The sequence below is a fragment of the Schistocerca piceifrons genome, chromosome 2 (assembly GCF_021461385.2).
Source record: "Schistocerca piceifrons isolate TAMUIC-IGC-003096 chromosome 2, iqSchPice1.1, whole genome shotgun sequence".
Taxonomy (NCBI): domain Eukaryota; kingdom Metazoa; phylum Arthropoda; class Insecta; order Orthoptera; family Acrididae; genus Schistocerca; species Schistocerca piceifrons.
Window position 1 is genome coordinate 640,189,895 of NC_060139.1, and position 15,230 is coordinate 640,205,124.

Consider the following 15,230-nt stretch of genomic DNA (forward strand, 5'->3'; position numbering starts at 1 on the left):
TGCCACCCTCCACCTCAAAAACTATCCAATCTCCTGGTTTCCCACCTCCAGAAAAGCAACTCACTCACCTTCCACAACCTTTCCAACAAACCACTACCTCCTCTCATTGCACACAGACCCAGTCTCTCCCATCTACTCAATCTCATCCAGCTCCACTCCCCCTAAAACCTCAAAATTCTATTCAACACAATCTGGAACCACAACATCCCAATTCAGTAGTTAACCTATCCTCCAAACCTCTCTCCCAATCCGAAACCTCTGTCCTATGCAAAGGCCACACCTTCAGCCCTACTCCCAGATTCATCCAAACAGCCCTCATCAAAGATTTACTGTCCTATACTCATACTCTCTGCTGGAAATATCACTTTGCCACGAAGGAAAATAATCCTAATCCTACTCCTAATGATCCAACTCCCCAAGACACTATCCAAATTGAACCCTGCCTGGAACAGTTCCATCCTCCGTCACAACGGCACCCACCTCCTCTTCCTCAAAATCACCCTCTCCAAACCTTCCAGGAATTTCTCACTTCCAGCCTTGCCTCTCAATCCTTCTTAAAAAACCTTAATCCTACTCCCAACATCACCTCAGCTGAAGCCCAGGCTATCCGTGATCTGAAGGCTGACTGATCCATCATCATTCTACTGGCTGACAAGGGTTTCATGACCGTGGTACTTGAACATCGGGCGTATGTGGCTGAGGGACTGCGTCAGCTTTCAGACAACACTACTTACAAAGTTTGCCAAGGTAATCCCATTCCTGATGTCCAGGCAGAGCTTCAAGGAATCCTCAGAACCTTAGGCCCCCTACAAAACCTTTCACCTGACTCCATCAACCTCCTGACCCCACCGACACCCCGCACCCCTACCTTCTACCTTTCCTAAAATTCACAAACCCAATCATACCGGCCGCCCCATTGTAGCTGGTTACCAAGCCCCCACAGAATGTATCTCTGCCTACGTAGATCAACACCTTCAACCCATTACATGCAGTCTCCCATCCTTCATCAAAGACACCAACCACTTTCTCGAACGCCTGGAATCCTTACCCAGTCTGTTACCCCTGGAAACCATCCTTGTAACACAAATATTCTGCATGTCAGGGCCTCCCTGCGATGGAGCACTTCCTTTCACGCCGATCACCTGCCACCCTACCTAATACCTCTTTCCTCATTACATTAGCCAACTTCATCCTGACCCACAACTTCTTCACTTTTGAAGGCCAGACATACCAACAATTAAAGGGAACAGCCATGGGTACCAGGATGACCCCCTCGTACACCAACCTATTCATGGGTCGCTTAGAGGAAGCCTTCTTGGTTACCCAGGCCTGCCAACCCAAAGTTTGGTACAGATTTATTGATGACATCTTCATGATCTGGACTCACAGTGAAGAAGAACTCCAGAATTTTTTCTCCAACCTCAACGCCTTTGGTTCCATCAGATTCACCTGGTCCTACTCCAAATCCCATGCCACTTTCCTTGACGCTGACCTCCATCTGTTCAATGGCCAGCTTCACACTTCCATCCACATCAAACCCACCAACAAGCAACAGTACCTCCATTATGACAGCTGCCACCCATTCCACATCAAACGGTCCCTTCCCTACAGCCAAGGTCTTCATGGCAAACGAATCTGCTCCAGTCCGGAATCCCTGGACTACTACAAAAAAAAAAAAAAAAAGGCTCAAATGGCTCTGAGCACTATGGGACTCAACTGCTGGGGTCATTAGTCCCCTAGAACTTAGAACTAGTTAAACCTAACTAACCTAAGGACATCACAAACATCCATGCCCAAGGCAGGATTCAAACCTGCGACCGTAGCGGTCTTGCGGTTCCAGACTGCAGCGCCTCTAACCGCACAGCCACTTCGGCCGGCCTGGACCATTACACCAACAACCAGAACACAGCTTTCGTATCCCGCAGTTACCCTCCCGACCTGGTACAGAAGCAAAAAACCACAGCCACTTCCTCATCCCCTCAAACCCAGAACCTCCCAGAGAAGAACCACGAAAGTGCCCCGCTTGTGACAGGATACTTCCGGGACTGGATCAGACTCTGAATGTGGCTCTCCAGCAGGGATATGACTTCCTCAAATCCTGCCCTGAAATGAGATCCATCCTTCATGAAATCCTCCTGACTCCACCAATAGTGTCTAACCGCCGTCCACCTAACCTTCGTAACCTCTTCTTTCATCCCTATGAAACCCCAAACCACCTTCCCTACCCTCTGGCTCCTACCCTTGTAACTGCCCCCAGTGTAAAATCTGTCCCATGCACCCTCCCACCACCACCTACTCCAGTCCTGTAACCTGGAAGGTGTACACGATCAAAGGCAGAGCCACGTGTGAAAGCACCCATGTGATTTACCAACTGACATGCCTACACTGTGATGCATTCTATGTGGGAATGACCAGCAACAAACTGTCCATTCACATGAATGTACACAGGCAGACAGTGTTTGTTGGTAATGAGGATCACCCTGTGGCTAAACATGCCTTAGTGCATGGCCAGCACATCTTGGAGCAGTGTTACACCGTCCAGGTTATCTGGATACTTCCCACTAACACCAACCTGTCAGAACTCTGGAGATGGGAACTTGCCCTTCGGTATATCCTCTCTTCTCATTATCCGCCAGGCCTCAACCTCTGCTAATTTCAAGTTGCCACCGCTCATACCTCACCTGTCTTTCAACAACATCTTTGCCTCTGTACTTCTGCCTCAACTGACATCTCTGCCCAAACTCTTTGCCTTTACAAATGTCTGCTTGTGTCTGCGTATGCGCGGATGGATATGTGTGTGTGTGTGCGAATGTACACCTGACCTTTTTTCCCCCGAAGGTAAGTCTTTCCACTCCTGGGGTTGGAATGACTCCTTACCCTCTCCCTTAAAACCCACATCCTTTTGTCTTTCCCTCTCCTTCCGTCTTTCCTGATGAGGCAACCATTGGTTGCGAAAGCTTGAATTTTGTGTGTATGTTTGTGTTTGTTTGTGTGTCTATCGACCTGCCAGTACTTTAGTTTGGTAAGTCACATCATCTTTGTTTTTAGATATATTTTTCCCAGGTGAAATGTTTCCCTCTATTATATTCATATCATTAATTTGAACCCAACAATTACGTTTGTTATTGTCACTGTTGCATTTTGAAATATTTTCTATCGTCTTATTGTCTCCTTCTGTCTTTGCCAGTAGTTTCACTTTGTATTCACCTTCTCCTTTTTACCGTAATCTACTACACAATTTTATCCCGCCTATATATACTCAATAATATGTAACCCAATTCCAAACCATAACCAAAAAACTTTTTTCCGCTTTCAACACTACCGCTGTTATAAAATCCACCGTTTCTAGTTCACAAACAGTCCCTTTCACCTATTAAACAACCATTTCTGCTAGTTCTAATAACTTTCGCTTTATTTCCATTTCCGTTTTTTCCACTTCACTGATAATTTTTAGCCGCTTCCCACATGTTTTAACGTCATTATTTCTTAGTCAGACAATCGTTAGCCTCATTTTCATAATCTGCCACCACAAAACCACTCCTTTTAATACATTTACACGCAGTTTTTTTGGAAATTTTCCCGAATTTCTCCGTCCTTTAACGTGTTTTGGCAGCAACACAACCACCTAACCTTTGTGCACATCGTTGTCTACCAACCCAAGGCCAACATAGCCCAGCTGTAACCAACACCTTTTCCCATTTTTTCACACCAGACCTCCAGTTACTTTCCAATTCATTTTTATTTTCATTTTCATTTCAGCCTCATGTTACACTTTCCATCTTCTAATACCATGTCACCCTCACAACACCCCCACAACGACCCCATTAAGTTTTATTTACATTCCCTCCGCAAACATGCCTTCGCCCTAGCCAGATTACGCTCCCATATTCTATTTTCTCAGGCTTGTCTGACATTTGGCATTATCCCCAAAGGCCTCACACTTAAAGTTCCCATCTCTGGCTGCAACCCTTCTTTCCATCAGTCCCTATACCAGTTCCAAACTGAACAATCCATTGCCCTCACCCACCTAATCCTCCACCTACACATCAACTCAGCCAATGAACACACCCGTCAACTCCTATCATTAATAAAAGTCCTCAATCTTTCCTCTCCCACATCCACACCGGCTGTTCAGAGCATCCTCCTACAGGCCAACCACAAATTAGAACAGCATGCCACCCTCCACGTCAACAAACTAACCAATCTCCTGGTTTCCCACCTCCGGAAAGCCAACTCACTCACCCTTCACAACCTTTCCAGCAAACCTCAACCTCCTCTCATTGCACACAAACCCAGTCTCTCCCATCTACTCAATCTCCCACTTCCAGCTCCACTCCCTCCAAAACCTCAAAATTCCAATCAACACAATCTGGAATCACAACACCCTAATTCAGTAGTTAACCTTTCCTCCAAACCTCTCTCCCAATCCGAAACCTCTGTCCTATCCAAAGGCCTCACCTTCAGCCCCACTCCCAGATTCAACCAAACAGCCCTTGTCAAAGATTTTCTGTCCTACACTCGTACTCTCTGCTGGAAATATCACTTTGCCATGAAGAAAAATGATCCTAATCCTACTCCTAATGATCCAACTCCCCAAAACACTATCCAAATTGAACACTGCCTGGAACAGTTCCGTCCTCCGTCACAGCAGGACCCACCTCCTCTCCCTCAATATCACCCTCTCCAAACCTTCCAGGAATTTCTCACTTCCAGCCTTCCATCTCAATCCTTCTTAAAAAACCTTAATCCTACTCCCAACATCACCACTGCTGAAGCCCAGGCTATCCGTGATCTGAGGGCTGACCAATCCATCGTCCTTCTACCGGCGGACAAGGGTTCCACGACCGTGGTACTTGATCGTCGGGAGTATGTGGCTGATGGACTGCGTCAGCTTTCAGACAACACCACATACAAAGTTTGCCGAGGTAATCCCATTCCCGATGTCCAGGCAGAGCTTCAAGGAATCCTCAGAACCTTAGGCCCCCTACAAAACCTTTCACCTGACTCCATCAACCTCCTGACCCCACCGACACCCTGCACCCTTACCTTATACCTTCTTCCTAAAATTCACAAACCCAATCATCCCGGCCACCCCATTGTAGCTGGTTACCAAGCCCCCACAGAATGTATCTCTGCCTACGTAGATCAACACCTTCAACCCATTACATGCAGTCTCCCATTCTTCATCAAAGACACCAACCACTTTCTCGAACGCCTGGAATCCTTACCCAATCTGTTGCCCCCGGAAACCATCCTTGTAACCTTTGATGCCACTTCCTTATACACAAATATTCTGCACGTCCAGGGCCTTGCTGCAATGGAACACTTCCTTTCACGCCGATCACCTGCCACCCTACCTAATACCTCTTTCCTCATTACATTAGCCAGCTTCATCCTGACCCACAAGTTCTTCACTTTTGAAGGCCAGACATACCAACAATTAAAGGGAACAGCCATGGGTACCAGGATGACCCCCTCGTACGCCAACCTATTCATGGGTCGCTTAGAGGAAGCCTTCTTGGCTACCCAGGCCTGCCAACCGAAAGTTTGGTACAGATTTATTGATGACATATTCATGATCTGGACTCACAGTGAAGAAGAACTCCAGAATTTCCTCTCCAACCTCAACGCCTTTGGTTCCATCAGATTCACCTGGTCCTACTCCAAATCCCACGCCACTTTCCTTGATGTTGACCTCCATCTGTCCAATGGCCAGCTTCACACGTCTGTCTACATCAAACCCACTAACAAGCAACAGTACCTCCATTATGACAGCTGCCACCCATTCCACATCAAATGGTCCCTTCCCTACAGCCTAGGTCTTCATGGCAAATGAATCTGCTCCAGTCCGGAATCCCTGAACCATTACACCAACAACCTGACAACAGCTTTCGCATCCCGCAATTACCCTCCCAACCTGGTACAGAAGCAAATAACCAGAGCCACTTCCTCATCCCCTCAAACCCAGAACCTCCCACATAAGAACCACAAAAGTGCCCCACTTGTGACAGGATACTTTCCGGGACTGGACCAGACTCTGAATGTGGCTCTCCAGCAGAGATATGACTTCCTCAAATCCTGCCCTGAAACGAGATCCACCCTTCATGAAATCCTCCCCACTCCACCAAGAGTGTCTTTCCGCCGTCCACCTAACCTTCGTAACCTGTTAGATCATCCCTATGAAATCCCCAAACCACCTTCCCTACCCTCTGGCTCCTACACTGGTAACCACCCCCAGTGTAAAACCTGTCCCATGCACCCTCCCACCACCACCTACTCCAGTCCTGTAACCTGGAAGGTGTACACGATCAAAGGCAGAGCCACGTGTGAAATCCCCCACGTGATTTACCAGCTGTCCTGCCTACACTGTGATGCATTCTATGTGGGAATGACCAGCAACAAACTGCCCATTCGCATGAATGGACACAGGCAGACAGTGTTTGTTGGTAATGAGGATCACCCTGTGGCTAAACATGCCTTGGTGCACGGCCAGCACATCTTGGCACAGTGTTACAATGTCCGGGTTATCTGGATACTTCCCACTAACACCAACCTATCCGAACTCCGGAGATGGGAACTTGCTCTTCAATATATCCTCTCTTCCCGTTACCCACCAGGCCTCAATCTCCGCTAATTTCAAGTTGCCGCCACTCATACCTCACCTGTCTTTCAACAACATCTTTGCCTCTGCACTTCTGCCTCGACTGACATATCTGCGCAAACTCTTCGTCTTTGAATATGTCTGCTTGTGTCTGTATATGTGTGGATGGATATATGTGTGTGTGCGAGTGTATACCCGTCCTTTTCTCCCCATAAGGTAAGTCTTTCTGATCCCGGGATTGGAATGACTCCTTACATATCATATTATTTTTCCAAGGTATCTTGTTCCATTTTCAAGATCAAATCACTTATCAGTGAGCTTTCCTATCATCTAGCTGATAATGTCATCACAAATAATATAACGTGTAAGTCAACTTTTGCTCTGTTCTTCTATAGCAAAAAAAGAGTACATTGCAGTCAGAGCTAAAATTCTAGAATGTATGTACATATTACCTGCATCACTTACAAGTGTAGTCCTTTTTGAAGCTCAATAACACAAACATTCAAGAAGCTAGTGGCTTGCAGTCCAATTACAATTTTCTGTTTGTTTAAAGAAAGCATTTCAAGTTTTTTGTAAGGTAAATTATATGTAGAGATATCCCCTTAGCTCATTACTGCTATCATAGTCAATGATGAACATGACTTACATTGAGTGCACCTTTTCGATGAATAGCTTCAAATATTCTGTCTCTAAAACGTTCCATGTCTTGAATGTCAAATGATAGCTGATCAAGTTCACGGTTAATATCCTGGTAGACAGACAAGTAATACATGAATTATGTGTTTAATATTGCAGAACATCAAAGCATTCTAAGGCAATAGTTATAACACTAGACAATAAATTCTTACCTGAAGTTTAGCAAATTCATGTCGAGCTGGCCAGACTCTACTTGCTATCATATTGTCAAGTTTAGGAAAGTAAGCCTCTTTTAGTGGTTTATGCCAGTTATTTAATTTTCTCACTCTTCCAAGATGATTACTAAGTCGTTCAAAATTGTATCTGAAGATTAAAAAATTGGAAATTATCAGTTATAATTCATTAACTAAGTATATCCATCATTGTATAACTGATTTCCAGAGTAATGCTTATACATTTTGTCACCACAGGTTAGTAGATACATAATGAATCATGTTATCCACAATAAGCACCATCAATCTTATAGCTGTGTTGGCAACATCTTTATAGTAGGGTTATTGTTTATGACAATTTGCTGGAAAAATAAACCTATTTCATTTTGCAAATAGTAAAAGGATGTACTGAAACAATGGTTCTTATTTCCATTTCCAGCTCTAAGTTTACTGATAAAAAATAATAAAAATGGAAGGAAGCAAGAGTGCAACCTGTCGGGTTTCCACAGCATGATTGATTAATAATGTGCTTTCAGGTGTACAGATGAGTTGTCATTTCAGTGATATCCATAATATACTGACAATTAATCCAGTCATCACTAGGTGTTCTGTGTTAAAACATGTACTCACTGTATGGATTCTAACCATAAAATGGAATCAATAACTGGGCTGTGTGTCCACAAGACCACAACTGGCTTATAATTAGATTTCATCCATTATTAGAAGAAGATTTCATCCAGCATTTTTGTATAGTTCATGTCAGCTATTCTTAATTCTGTGTAAAATTAATGAACTGCATACAAATAGTAGTTTGTTATAAAAAATTATAAGCAATAAGAAGCTACAAATCACAAAACAAATAAAACTGCAAACTAAAATCTGTCAGATTTAATATGATATCAAATCATAACCATTGACATGGTTTAGATATTAGTTTGGCAACTATGAGATGCAATATTTCCTTCCCAGTAATCAATAAAACTGGTGGAGTCTCTCTGACAAGCAGTTTTAAGAGATCTCTAACAGAGATAATTTATTTTATTTATTTTATTTAATTTATTTATTTGTCCATCTGTAAACAATATATATTGTATGGATGTTGTCCAAAATTACATGCAAATTTATGGAAACAGTCTGTGCAAAAGGAACATACAAAATTTTACATTAAGTAGTACAAAGAACAATACATACAAAATTGTACAAAAAATGTACAAAGAATAATACTTGGTCATACAAGATACAGTAATACAACTTTTTATACATGTATACTAACAGTATGGTAACTGCATAGTCTGTTTGCCCTAAGGCTTTACTTTTGTCATCCCTAAACAGGATATTCACTACAATAATTCAGTAAAGATTTTACCACAATCAGCAGCTGTCCATCAGATTTTAAAAAAAATAACAGATACTTTAGGGGATGAAAGACGGTGTTTTCAGTTTTGCTTAATATAAACATTTTCAGAATTATTTATTGGACTAAACAGAAATTTACTGAGTAAAAACCTTGTTCAAGTAGAAATTCTTTAAATTCTACTTTAAATCTGTTATCATCTTCTAAGTCTCTGATGTTGGCTGGCAGTATGTTGTACAGTTTTGTATCCATATGGCTCACATGCCTTTGTGTGTGTGTGTTCTTTTTGTTTTCTGAGAATGTAGTGCTGTGATATTTCGAGTATTGTAGTTATGCAAGTCGGCATTTGTCTGAAAATCTGCATAGTGGGCTATAACATATAAAAAACACACACACATATATATATATATATATATATATATATATATATATATATATATATATATATATATATATATATATATATATAACCTATGGTTGCCTCGTCAGGAAAGAGGGAAGGAGAAGGAAAGACAAAAGGATATGGGTTTTAAGGGAGAGGGTAAGGAGTCATTCCAATCCCGGGAGCGGAAAGACTTACCTTAGGGGGAAAAAAAGACAGGTATACACTCGCACACACACACATATCCATCCACACATACACAGACACAAGCAGACATTCGTCCTGATGAGGCAACCATTGGTTGCGAAAGCTAGAATTTTGTGTGTATGTTTGTGTTTGTTTGTGTGTCTGTCGACCTGCCAGCACTTTTGTTTGGTGAGTTTCATCATCTTTCTTTTTGGATGTATTTTTCCCACGTGGAATGTTTCCCTCTATTTTTTATATATATATATATATATATATATATATATACACACAAAAAATGAGAAAGTGCTGGTAGATAGACACAATAAAAAACACACAAACAGATAGACAGGGATAGGTATACACTTTGTATACCTGTAACACCTTTGTATTTCTGTAACACTTTGTTACAGAAAATGTTCAAAATGTCCTCCGTTAGCGAGGATACAGCATCCACCCTCCGTCGCATGGAATCCCTGATGCTCTGATGCAGCCCTGAAGAATGGCGTATTGTATCACAGCCGGCCACAATACAAGCACGAAGAGTCTCTACATTTGGTACCGGGGTTGGGTAGACAAGAGCTTTGGTATATTCTAGCTTTCGCAACCAACGGTTGCTTCATCAGGAAAGAGGGAAGGAGAGGGAAAGATGAAAGGATGTGGGTTTTAAGGGAGAGGGTAAGGAGTCATTCCAATCCCGGGAGTGGAAAGACTTACCTTAGGAAGGAAAAAAGGACAGGTATACACTCGCATACACACACATATCCATCCACACATACACAGACACAAGCAGACATTTACAAATGTCCTGCCAGCGCTCTCGTTTGGTAAGTCACATCTTCTTTGTTTTTAGATATATTTTTCCCACGCGGAATGTTTCCCTCCAGGGTGTTACAAAAAGGTACGGCCAAACTTTCCGCAAACATTTCTCACAAACAAAGAAAGAAAAATGTTATGTTGACATGTGTCTGGAAACGCTTACTTCCCATGTTAGAGCTCATTTTATTACTTCTCTTCAAATCACATTAATCATGGATGGGAAACACAAACCAACAGAACGTACCAGCGTGACGTCAAACACTTTGTTACAGGAAATGTTCAAAATGTCCTCCGTTAGCGAGGATACAGCATCCACCCTCCGTCGCATGGAATCCCTGATGCTCTGATGCAGCCCTGAAGGATGGCGTATTGTATCACAGCCGTCCACAATATGAGCACGAAGAGTCTCTACATTTGGTTCTGGGGTTGCGTAGACAAGGGCTTTCAAATGCCCCCATAAATGAAAGTCAAGAGGGTTGAGGTCAGGAGAGCATGGAGGTCATGGAGTTGGCCCGCCTCTACCAATCCATTGGTCACCAAATCTGTTGTTGACAAGTGTACGAACACTTCGACTGAAATGTGCAGGAGCTCCATCGTGCATGAACCACATGTTGTGTCGTACTTGTAAAGGCACATGTTCTAGCAGCACAGGTAGAGTATCCCGTATGAAATCATGGCGGTGAACCGAGGAAGTACAGTACATACTGACGAAACTAAAATGAGCTATAACATGGAAATTAAGCATTTCCGGACACATGCTGTAACTTACCAAACGAAAGCGTTGGTATGTTGATAGGAGACAATAAAAAACACACAAACACACACACAAATTTCAAGTTTTTGCAACCCACGGTTGCTTCATCAGGAAAGAGGGAAGGAGAGGGAATGACGACAGGATGTGGGATTTAAGGGAGAGGGTAAGGAGTCATTCCAATCCTGGGAGTGGAAAGACTTACCTTAGGTGGAAAAAGGGACAGGTATACACTCACACACACACACATATATCCATCTGCACATATATGTATATGTGCGGATGGATATGTGTGTGTGTGTGTGTGTGTGTGTGTGTGTGTGTGTGTGTGTGTGTGTGCATGTGTATACCTATCCCTGTCTATCTGTTTGTGTGTTTTTCATTGTGTCTATCTACCAGCGCTTTCTCACTTTTTGTGTATATATATATATATATATATATATATATATATATATATATATATATATATATATATATAAAAAACAAAGATGAGGTGACTTACCGAACAAAAGCGCTGGCAGGTCGATAGACACACAAACAAACACAAACACACACACAAAATTCAAGCTTTCGCAACAAACTGTTGCCTCATCAGGAAAGAGGTAAGGAGAGGGGAAGACGAAAGGAAGTGGGTTTTAAAGGAGAGGGTAAGGAGTCATTCCAATCCCGGGAGCGGAAAGACTTACCTTAGGGGGAAAAAAGGACAGGTATACACTCGCACACACGCACATATCCATCCACACATATGTGGATGTGTGGATGGATATGTGCGTGTGTGCGTGTGTGCGAGTGTATACCTGTCCTTTTTTCCCCCTAAGGTAAGTCTTTCCGCTCCCGGGATTGGAATGACTCCTTACCCTCTCCTTTAAAACCCACTTCCTTTCGTCTTCCCCTCTCCTTACCTCTTTCCTGATGAGGCAACAGTTTGTTGCGAAAGCTTGAATTTTGTGTGTGTGTTTGTGTTTGTTTGTGTGTCTATCGACCTGCCAGCGCTTTTGTTCGGTAAGTCACCTCATCTTTGTTTTTATATATAATTTTTCCCACGTGGAATGTTTCCTTCCATTATATATATATATATATATATATATATATATATATATATATATATATATATATATATATAGACACACACACACAAAACGAGAAAGCGCTGTTAGATAGACACAATAAAAAACACACAAACACACACATAAACTTCAAGCTTTCGCAATCCATGGTTGCTTCATCAGGAAAGAGGAAAGAGCTCAGTTACAGTAGTGTTTCTATAAAAGTCATTAGTCTTTCTACAGATTTGTGATTTGATGCAATTCTCCATATTTTCCTAGCTTTTGGAAAGTTTTTCTTCATTCTCCCTTTCTATGTACCTAGTATACTCAACATCCTCTATAATTTGCTGTGCATTTTCTGGTCTTGATCTGTTTGCTCAACAATTTTCCCCATTTACTCCTCCCTCCAGTGTCCACTTAACTATTCCAGGATGTAAATAGATATATACCACTAACCCAGCTCTTATTTTGGTAGCAATTTTCCATAGACTTTGTTTATTTATTTTTTTAGTGTTCCTTCATTGCAGTATTTCATCACTTTACTGGAACAAACACTTGTATCACAAGGGGAGTAATGGATTTATGCCAGAAGAAGAGACAACTTCATAAAATGTATAACATGGATAATTCGTCAGCTAAATTACATACATCCTACAAAAAAATCACAAAATAATAAGATAAGTGATAAGAGCAGCATAAATAATGCATAACGATGAAGAAATTTATAATCCAGAACATGAAGTGAAGCCCATTAGAGTGTTACAAAAACAGAATCTGGTAAAACAGAGCACCATGTAGAAATATAACAAACACTGTCACAAGAAAACAAAAGAGTAAAAAATGCCTTAAAAGTAGCCAGTACTTTTATAACTTTGTCACAGGTGTTGCTGATAAAATGATCAAATCAATGTAAATAGGAATACCCAGTCCAACAAATGTAAAATAAGTGCATCTTGTAGGTCAACATCCATCAACACCATCTCAAAAGACAAAGTAGCAAAATCATTAAAATTACTAAAACACTACAATTCTGTGTGCTTTGCTGGTGTCTCTGCAGCAATCTTAAGAACTTTTTGAATGCACTGTATCTTCAGAATTTATGCCATAAAGGGAAAAAGAATCTATTATTGTATGGATGTTATGTAAAGAATGTAAACAGAATGAGAGTAAAAAGTGTACTCATATAATTAGAATTGAACAATGTAACGAAATGATAATTTAACAAAATGTACTAAACAAAATGACCACCAGACTGTAATGTATATATACAGCAAATAATGGCATGTCATCAAATGAATAGGATAAGTTTATTTTTGTAGTTGTATTTTTTTTATTTTAAAAATTTTTTTTTTATTTTTTGTTATATCTATAGTATGTGGAAAGGACACTACAGAAATTTTGTGTAATGCAACACTCAACAACAAAGCATGAAAACATATGAAACATGCCTGCAAAGTGTTAAGTGTGCATATGAGATATATGGGTGTGTGCATGATGAACTAAAAATGACAATACTTCGCGTGACATGAATTTTCTGTGCTCAACAACATCATAAAAACATGCATTTTCTGTGCTTGACAATGTCGTAAAAACATGCATTTCTGTGCTGACAACATTGTAGAAGCAACAAGAAACTTACCTTGTTGGTGAATGTTGGATGTATGGCTTGTGTTTCCACTGAATAAGTGCAAGCGAGAGTTGGAATACATTCGTCAGGTGCCGATATGGTAACCAGTGGTCACTGCATTGAAGATTTCACAAAGGATCATGCTGCTGAACATGAGCTTCACAAATTTGTGCAGTGGACGCATGGCACCGACACTACGACTTTGTATTAAACACATGAAAGCTAGCAGGGATGGTAGTGGAGCTCAAGCTGTGCACACATGATTCGCAAGCTAAACACTGGGCAGATACCAACTGACAATAATTGGACTACGCGTTATTGCAAGCACTTTGTTATGAAGGAAAACTTATGTATGTATGTGTTAAGGGAGCTGACATGCGTATATAAATTTTTCTTATTTTAATTCCTATATATTCAGCTGTTTGTCTCTGTAAGTGGTAGTGGGTGGATGTATTATGAGTTCCGTTGAGTTAATATTGTTAAAAAATTGTATTCCAATTGTACATTAAAAGGTGTAATAGAAACTGGTTGAGACAGAAAAGTTTATTTGTACACTCATGATGACCATACCTGACTCTTCATCATTCCGCGATGCACCGAGAATCCTGCATCAAGAGGATTGAAGCAGACAAGAATAATTTACATGAGCAGAAGAGGGTCGATCTAGAATGAGTATTGTCTTACAAAGCTCTATTCACAATCGTGATAACAAGTAAAAGAAGTACATGAATTTAAACGTTGAATATTATGTATTGAATATTGAGGGCCTGTTGATATTAATGCCAGTTAAAGTTCACTCAGGATATGTGTACCTTCCAATATCTTTCAATTATTCTTTCAGAATTTCCCTTTTAATTATTTAAGCACCAATTTTTAATCAGTTCTCAATATCTATCACATTCCATTCCCCCTGCCACTATTCACCAGTCATTGTTTTCCCTCTGATTCTATGAGCTGACACTATAACATTTAGCTCCCTTGACTAGTCACCACAATCTCCAAAAACATACTTTTGATTCAAACAGTTAAACTCATGTTCGATATGGTAATCTAAATCAGATTGAATAAGTATGCATGAACCTCCTCCAATGAATGTCTCCTCATAACTTATTTTTCCTACAGAAGCTGATAGCCATCTTAAAATGGGCATTCATATTGATTTGTAGGTTATTAATGTAGAACAGTAACAAAACAGGTCCTAGGATAGAACCTTGAGGGCCACCTTGGGTTACTGTCTTCCATTTGCAATAACAATTTGCTGCATTTGATGAGACAATCACTCTTCATTTTCTGTTGTACAGATGTGAAGTAACCCTAGATACAGTGAAAAATGAAAGTGTAATAGTGACTGGAATACCACACAGATATGACCTAATAGAAACGTCATGTGTCAACCAGGAAATTATTAAGGCCAACAGGCAATATTGCAAAATATGCAAAGCATACAGAAACAAACTTCCTAGACGTGAAATTCTTGGAAAGGAAACACCTAACCAGGCATGGTATGCATTTAAATATTCATGGGAAAAAATTCATAGGTTCTAGAATAAATGAGATGGCTGAGATGATGTACACAAAAGAACAACATCATGCCTATTACTGTATCAACTCAAAACGGA

General features: G+C 41.0%; 1 protein-coding gene across 1 annotated transcript in view; it reads right to left on the bottom strand.

The window, feature by feature from the left end:
* LOC124776988 (phenoloxidase 2-like) overlaps positions 1-15,230 on the bottom strand; it is a 309,427-nt gene that overhangs the window by 169,522 nt on the left and 124,675 nt on the right. Inside the window, exons 5-6 of the mRNA XM_047252233.1 lie at positions 7,450-7,600; positions 7,248-7,349 (exon numbers count right to left, since the gene is read on the bottom strand). Coding sequence (XP_047108189.1) covers positions 7,248-7,349; positions 7,450-7,600 — 253 coding nt within the window. The remainder of the gene's footprint in view (positions 1-7,247; positions 7,350-7,449; positions 7,601-15,230) is intronic.